This window comes from Humulus lupulus, chromosome 6 (assembly GCF_963169125.1).
Source record: "Humulus lupulus chromosome 6, drHumLupu1.1, whole genome shotgun sequence".
In the NCBI taxonomy this organism is placed as follows: domain Eukaryota; kingdom Viridiplantae; phylum Streptophyta; class Magnoliopsida; order Rosales; family Cannabaceae; genus Humulus; species Humulus lupulus.
The window spans coordinates 91,542,149-91,550,595 of record NC_084798.1 but is presented as its reverse complement, the minus strand read 5'-3'; the positions used below and the strand labels follow the sequence as shown (position 1 = coordinate 91,550,595).

Genomic DNA, 8,447 nt, shown 5'->3' with positions numbered 1-8,447 from the left:
ACAGATAATCCTCCTAGGAGTATACAATTCTTTAATGAGTATGGGCAATTTGTGGAATAGGGGGTGGATTATGAATGGTTTCCTATAAAATGTAAAGTATGCTCTGGATATGGTCATTCCATGGTGGACTGTCGAAGGGAGATGAAAACTCAGTGGGTCAAGAAGGGCACTCAGCCTAAAATTGATTTAGAGGAGGGGAGGGACAAGGGCAACCAACATACGGTTGATGTCCCTGATCTGTCTAAGGGTTCGGCCAATGCAACTACTGTTGCTGAGGGACAAAACATTAGTGAAGCTACTTGGAAAACTCCAAAGAAAGTGGCTCTTCTTTCCAAACAAGGAGGAACTGAAACTTTTAGTACTTTAGCTGCTAAAATTCCAACTGGACAAGGACGGAACCAGAAAAATGCTTTTAAGGTGCTTCAAGAGCAGGTGGAGGGTGAGAATGGAGGTATTTCTGTCACTAACTCTTCTTATGGATAATTTCAATATCTTGAGTTGGAACTTGAGGGGATTGAATGGTTCTAATAAGCAGACTGCAGTTTTAGAAATATGTAGTAGAAATAAAGTGGGGGTTGGTGCCCTTTTGGAAACTAAAATGAGGGGGAATAAATTCATGGAATTGATGGCTCATAAATTTACTAATTGGGATTTTTATTTCAGTCCTGTTACTGAAGGCAAAATTTTGATCATTTGGAGGAAGACATTTGTGAGGGTTATTATAATAGAGGAGACTAATCAGTATGTCCACTGTGTTGTTAAAATGGCTAGTCAGAGGCATGCTTTCAGTGCTACTTTTGTGTATGGGCTAAATACAATGGAGGAACGGAAGAGATTATGGAAAAGTTTACCTAGGTTTACATTCCCTGCTAAGTCTTGGGTTATATTGGGGGATTTTAATGCTATATTTACTGTTAAGGATAGAAGTGGTGGAAAACCTGTATCCAAATTGGAACTGACGAATTCTTCTCAATGGCTTGCTAGGAATCAAGTGGAGTCGCTTAAAAGTACTGGATCTTTTTTTACTTGGACGAATAATCAAGATGGACCTGCTCGTATATACTCTAAGATAGACCATGTCTTTACTAATGAGGACTGGCTTGATTTTTTTTTTCCTAATTTCACAGCTGTTTTTCGTTGGGAAACTGTCTCTGACCACTGTTCTTGTATTATTTCTACCACGACCATGGAGAATATGGGTGTCAAACTGTTTAGGTTCTATAATTTTTGGACAGAGCATCAAGATTTCAAAGAAGTGGTTCTGAATAGCTGGAGGAAACCAATTAATGGTACTGGTTTGAAGGCCATTTACTTGAAAACCATGAGGCTGAAACATAGACTGAAGAGGTTTAACAGGGACAATATTGGAGATATTGGAGTGAAATATCAGGAGGCAAAGGATCATTACCAGGAAACTCAACTCCAAGATCAAAAACATCCCCGAGACCATGGGTTTCAAGAGTTAGCAAAGGCTGCTGCTGTAGCATTTACTATTCAGGAGCACATGTACCACAGTTTTTTGGCTCAAAGAAGCAAAATTACTTTGTTAAGGAAGGGAGATATGAACACCTCTTATTTTCATGCTTGCTTGAAAAAGTGTAAAGAAGATAATAGAATTGCAACCCACCTCACTGAACAAGGTAGATTGATTGATAAATTTCCTGATGTGGTTTCTCATTTTTTGGATCACTTTAGAAGTTTTATGGGTAGTCCCAGTTCAACTACTGTGAAGATAAATTTACAATGTGTTGAGTTGGGTACCAAACTCTCGGTTGACTAGCAACTCTCTTTCTTGAAACCTTTTCCTCATAAGGAAATCCGAGATGCTTTTTTTAGCATTACCATCATCAAATCTGCGGGTCCTAATGGGTTTGGTTCTGCTTTTTTCAAGTTATTATGGCTGGATATTGGTGGTGAAATATGTAGAGTAGTTGGACATTTCTTTGAGACAATAATATTTCCTTATGAACTGCATAATACAACTCTTTCATTAGTCCCTAAAACTGCTAATCATTCTCGAGCTGTAGACTACATGCCTATTGCTTGTTGTTCTACCATATACAAGTGCATATCAAAACTGTTGTGTTCCCGTTTGGCCATGGTCCTTCCTGATCTAGTTCAACGAAACCAAGGAGCTTTTGTTTAGGGTAAATCTATTGCTTATAACATCTTGATAGTCCAAGATCTCATCAAGAATTATGGGAGGACCTCTACCTCTCCTAGATGTGCCATTACGATAGACTTAAGCAAAGCTTATGATACTGTTGATTGGTGGTTTCTTGAAGATCTTTTAAACTCTTTTATGTTTTCCTATGAAGTTTATATTGGAAGGATTATGACCTGCCTAAAAAACACAACATACTCCTTGCTTACGAATGGAAGGGTTCAAGGTAGTTTCAAGGGAGAGAAAGGGTTGCGTCAAGGTGATCCTATGTCTCCGCTTTTGTTTGTTCTAATCATGGAATATCTTACTCGGAGTCTTCAATTGGTAGCTCAGGATTCCACTTTCAGATTTCACCCTATGTGTGAAAGTCTCAAACTCCTTAGTCTATGCTTTGCTGATGACTTGATTTTATTTTTCAAGGGGTCTCTTTCTGTTGTTATAGTGCTCAAAGTAGCTCTATAGGAGTTTAGTGCTGCTACAGGGCTCCATGTTAATAGTAGTAAATCTCACATCTTTTTTGGGGGAGTTAATGCAGCAGATAGACAGACTATAGCTCATGAGATTCAGCTTACTGAAGGGACCTTTCCTCTTAAGTATCTAGGGGTTCCTATGCGGCCAACTAAGTGGAAACATGAAGACTGTGACATTATTATCCAAAAGATCAAAATGCAATTACATACTTTGGCTAGTAGGCATCTGTCTTTTGCTGGTCGAATTCAGCTTATTCATTCAGTTTTGTTTGGGCTTCGTAATTACTGGATGAGCATATTTGTGCTTCCCCAAAGTGTTGTTAAGGAAGTTGAAAAACTTTGCTGTGGCTTTCTCTGGGGAATTACTAGTAATAGAAGCAAGATCCACATTGCTTCTTGGAAGAAGGTCTTTCTCCCTAAGTCTTATGGAGGTCTCAGTTTCAGGGATGGTTCTAATTGGAATCAAGCTATTTTAGCTAAATATATTTGGGCCATTTTTGAGAAGCATGATTTACTTTGGGTCAAATGGATTAACTCAATCTACTTGAAAGGCTCCAATTTATGGAATTACAAGCTGAAACCTGATTCGAGCTGGTATTGGAGGAAACTTTGTCATTTGAGGGGAAAATTCAATCTAGCTTAGGTGAAAGCTGCTGGTGTAACAAGGACTTTTAAAGCCTCTAAAATCTATAATAGTACTCTCAGCCAACAGCCAGTGGGCTATCATTAAGTTGTTTGGTGTAGGCTATCTATCCGTAAGCATCGTTTCTTACTTTGGCAAGTGGTTAACTCTCAACTTCATACTCGAGACAACATGCTCAGGTTCTGTATCCCTCTTCAAACTCTGCTATGTCCTGTTTGTGGTTTCCAGAATGAGAGTCACACTCATCTTTTCTTTGAGTGTTATCTTTCCAAGAAGGTAATTGAATTAATCTTTGCTTGGATGGGGTTTAGAGCTTGGCCTGTTGAGTTTACTGGTTGGACGGTTTGGCTTGCTAGTAGAAGGCCTGGAATCATTTCTTCCATCACCAATATGATTTTGGCTGCTGTTATATATTAACTCTGGAGGAACCGCAACGAATGTTTATTTGATGGGTTTGCTTGGACAGCTGATTGTATAGTTATTGACATCTTGAATATTATCAAGTACAAGTTATTCATTGTTAAAAATAGGAAGTTAACATTACAGGAACATAGATTTATAGGAAAAATTACAATGTAATTAGATTGGGTGGATAGTTTGTTCCTTTCTCTGTTTGTACATAATAGGTTGGATTGTATTGGGTGAATTTCCTTGTACAGTTGTTTTGGTTGGTTGATTAATGAAGCTCATTTCCTTCTTGATAAAAAAAATAATAATAAACAAACAATATATGAAAAAATTCATGTCAATTATTTGTTTCATAAAACTTTGTTCAAAACATATGCTTTAAAAGGCACTAATCCCAACAATCTCCCACTTTCCCTAAAGAAAATGAGGCATCTCCCCCAAACCCATATTGCTAACATGATCTTTAAAAGACTTGGTGGACAATGTTTTAGTAAAAGATCGGCAAGGTTATGTTTTAAAGCTATTATCATAACCGCTACATCTCCCCTATGAACAATATCACTCACCAAGTGGTACTTCATTTCAATATGTTTTCTCCTCTTGTGACTCCTCGGTTCCTTCGAGTTAGCTACTGCCCCACTGTTGTCACAACAATTTCCAGATCGAAAAAGAATTTCTTTAGCCATAAAACTCTCTTAGCTGCTTCACAAGCTGCTATGTACTCGACTTCCATGGTAGAATCGGCGATACTAGTTTGTTTAATACTACACCAAACCACAAATCCTCCACCAAGAGTGAACACTGATCTAGAAGTTGATTTTTTACTTTCTCTGTTTGATTGAAAATCATAATCAATGTATCCAGTGGGGTTCAGGTCACTACCTTAACATACAACCATATATTCTCTGGTTTTCCGAAGATACTTGAGAATATTATTTACTGCAATCCAATGACTCAATCAAGGATTGGATTGATAAGGACTGACTATTCCTACTACATAGCAAATGTCAGGTCTTGTACACAGCACGACGTACATTAGAGTGCCTACCACAAAGGCGTAGGGATACTATATCATATCGTCTTCTTCTTGAGGTATTTTAGGACACTACTCTTTAGAATTTTTCATATCACCCTTCTTAGAATTTTTCATATTGAATCTCTCCAGTACATTATCTTTATAAGTAGCTTGAGATAGAGCCAAAACTTTGTTCTGACAATCCCAAAGGATCTTTATGCCTAGAATGAAATTTGCATCTCCCAAATCTTTCATTTGGAATTGCTGGGCTAACCAATTCTTTACTTTTGTCAATGTTCCCGAGTCATTACCAATCAGTAGCATATCATCAACTTCAAGAACCATAAATACAACGATGCCATTTGTGATTTGTTTGTATACACAAGGCTCATCAACATTTTGATCAAAACCATACATTTTGATTGTGTCATCAAATCTCAGATTCCAAGATCTTGAACCTTGTTTGAGTCCATAAATGGACCTAAGAAGCTTGAAAACTTTTTTCTCTTGACCTTTTTCCATGAACCCTTCTGGTTGAGAAATATAAATGGTTTCGTCAACATAGCCATCCAGAAAAGTTGTCTTAACATCCATTTTCCATATCTCATAATCCATGCAAGAAGCTGGACAAGAGTATGCGGTTGGATTTAAGCATGACTACAAGAGAAAAAGTTTCTTCATAATCTACCCCTTCTCTCTGAGTTTAACCCTTGGCTACAAACCTAGCTTTCAAAGTTTCCACTTTCCCATCTGCTCCTCTTTTCTTTTTGAATATCCATTTGCAACCAATAGGTTTAACGTTTTTAGGAAGATCTTCAAGAGTCCAAACGGAAATGGAATACATCGATTCCATTTCCAGGTTCATGGCATCTTGCCATTTTTCTTTGTAAGAATCTTCCATTGCATCTTTGTATGCCAATGGATCATCTTTGTTTGTGTCAGATAGAAGCATCTGAACTTCATGTTCATAACGATTTAGTTGCCTAACAACCTTCCCACTATGACGAAGCCCATGATCTTTCTGAATAGAATTGTGGTTTCCTCTTGTCGTTGTTCATTGGAAACATTTGGTTATCATATTACTTGATCTGAGACTATCTCCTCCAGTACAACCTTACTGCGAGGTTTGTGGTTGTTAATATAATCATATTGAAGAAAAGTAGCATTTGTTGATACAAAGGTTTTGTTTTCTTTAGGAGTATAAAATATACCACCTCTTTTCTCTTTGGAATATCCACAAACATGAACATTTTAATGCGAGATTCAACCTTTCCAGTCTTTCCTTTCAGCATGTGTGCTGGATACCCCCAAATACAAAAATGGTGTAAACTAGGTTTAGTACCATTCCATAATTCCAATGGTGTCATCTTGATAGACTTGAATGGAAAGACATTCAATATGTACATTGCACATTGAATGGCATAGCCAGATGAGTAACTCATCATTGATCTAACCATATCTAATAATGTCATGTTCCTTCTTCTAGAAACACCATTCTGTTATGGAATTCCTGGTGCAGTGAGTTGGGATTTAATTCCATGCTCACACAGGTGCTCCTCAAATTCATAATCTAGGTACTCTCCTCCTCGATCAAATCAAAATTTTTTCAATGATTTACCTAATTGCTTTTTAGCTTCAGCTTGGAATTCTTTACACTTGCCAAAAGTTTCAGATTTCTTTTGCATCAAATATAGGAAACCATATCTAGAATAATCGGCAATCAAGGTGACAAAATATTCAAACCCTCCTCTCGCTTGTACGTTAAATGGACCACACACATCATTGTGTACGATTTGGAGTGGTTCTATGACTCTTGAACCTTTTGTAGAGAAAGATATTTTGGTCATCTTGCCTTCCAGACAGGATTCACAGACTGGACGAAAACCAAAAGTTAATTCTCTTAAAGGTCCCTCCTTTTCTAGTCTATTAATTCTATCCAAACCAATATGCCCCAGTCTCAAATGTCATAGATATGTTTCACTATCAGAAATTCTTTTTAGACATTTAATAGATCTTGGTTTTGCAACTTTAAACATTTCTAAGTTGTATATAGATCGCTCTTTTGCCTTAAGTTTATACAATCCATCATTGGATTTCGCATGACATATTTCAATACTAGATCTTGAGATAACAATCGAATTATTATTGAAAGAAAGATAGAAACCTTGTTCAAACAACATAGAAACTAAAATTAAATTCCTAGTAATTCCATGATCATTCGACACGCATACCCGGTCCTTATTTCTCAAGAACCACTGTCCTGATATAGAGAAAATATGTGGCCTTGCCTTCTTTTACTGCAGTTATATAAGATAGTAATGTGTCATCATGCCCTTGTCCGATTCGTATATCTTCTAACAGACTTGACTGGATGGACAAGTTGGCTAGTTTACCAATAACTACTTCTATTCCAGCATTGATTAGCTCTCGCTGAAGCAACTTTTCTATTCTGGATATTGCTGCTAGATTCCTATAACTCTTTCTGCTTAGCGCATCAGCAACTACGTTTGCTTTTCCCGGGTGGTATAGGATTTCATAGTCATAATCCTTTACTGGTTCTAACCACCTGCGCCGCCTCATGTTGAGCTCATTCTGTGTGAAGAAATACTTTAAGCTCTTGTGGTCCATATAAATCTCACATCGTTCTCCATAAAGATACTGACACCAGATTTTCAATGCAAAGACCACCGCTGCCAACTCCATATCATGTTTTGGATAGCGTTTGCTCGTATTCCTTCAACTTCCTTGAGGCATAGGCTATTACTTTGTCATTCTGCATCAGCACACAACCCAAACCTTATTTCAACACATCACAGTAGACTACAAACTTGTCATTGGGTGTCGGTACACAAAGTACTGGTGCTGAGCATAGCTTATCCTTAGGCAACTGGAAGCTCTCTTCACATCTGTCCATCTAGTTGTACTTCTGTTGTTTCTGGGTCAGGTTGGTAAGTGGAGTGGCTATCTTAGAAAATCCTTCTAAAAATCTATGATAATAGCCTGCTAGCCCGAGAAAACCTCTAACCTCTGACGTATTCTTAGGTCTTGGCCAATCCTTTACAACCTCTACCTTAGCTGGGTCTACTGCAACTCCATCCTTGGATTCTATGTGGGTGAGGAACGCTACTTGCGAAAGCCAAAATTCGTACTTCATGAACTTGGCATAAAGTTGATGCTTCTTTAGTCGCAGCTTGGTCATTCTTAAATGTTCCTCGTGCTCGACTTCGTCCTTTGAGTACACCAAAATATCATCGATGAACACTATGATAAATTTTTCCAAGTGATCCTTAAAGACCCTATTCATTAAATCCATAAATGCGGCTTGAGTGTTGGTAAGACCAAAAGACATAACTAGAAACTCGTAATGTCCATATCGAGTTCAAAAAGCTTTCTTAAGAATATCCTCTTCCTGTACCTTGAGTTGGTGATACTCGGACCATAGATCAATCTTTGAAAACGCGGTTGCTCCTCGGAGTTGTTCAAACAAGTCATCAATCCGGGGTAGCGGGTACTTATTCTTAATTGTCACCTTTTTTAGCTCGCGGTAATCTATTCACATCCACATGCTTCCGTCCTTCTTCTTCACATATAAAACCGGTGCTCCCCATAACGAATGGCTCATTCTAATGAAACCCAAGTCTAAGAGTTCTTGTAGCTGCGTCTTCACCTCCTTGAGTTCGGTTGGTGCCATCCGGTATGGTGCCTTTGAGATAGGCTCGGTGCCCGGTACTAGTTCGATTGTGAAGT

The 8,447-nt window shown here is 38.0% G+C and overlaps 1 protein-coding gene across 1 annotated transcript; it reads left to right on the top strand.

Annotated features, from left to right (window-relative positions):
- The first annotated feature begins 598 nt into the window (after nt 1-598).
- Nucleotides 599-3,277, top strand: LOC133785295 (uncharacterized). Its single transcript, XM_062224542.1, has 3 exons — nt 599-1,757; nt 2,178-2,488; nt 2,627-3,277. The coding sequence occupies exons 1-3, from the start codon at nt 599-601 to the stop codon at nt 3,275-3,277; spliced, it is 2,121 nt and encodes a 706-aa protein (XP_062080526.1).
- The last annotated feature ends 5,170 nt before the right edge of the window (nt 3,278-8,447 follow it).

Excerpts from the sequence above, each read along its gene's own strand:
- LOC133785295 (XM_062224542.1), top strand. The coding sequence starts at position 599 with ATGAGGGGGAATAAATTCATGGAATTGATGGCTCATAAATTTACTAAT. Across the intron at positions 1,758-2,177 it reads TTTACAATGTGTTGAGTTGG|TCCAAGATCTCATCAAGAAT; the intron begins GTACCAAACTCT and ends ACATCTTGATAG. Across the intron at positions 2,489-2,626 it reads TTACTCGGAGTCTTCAATTG|GAGTTTAGTGCTGCTACAGG; the intron begins GTAGCTCAGGAT and ends GTAGCTCTATAG.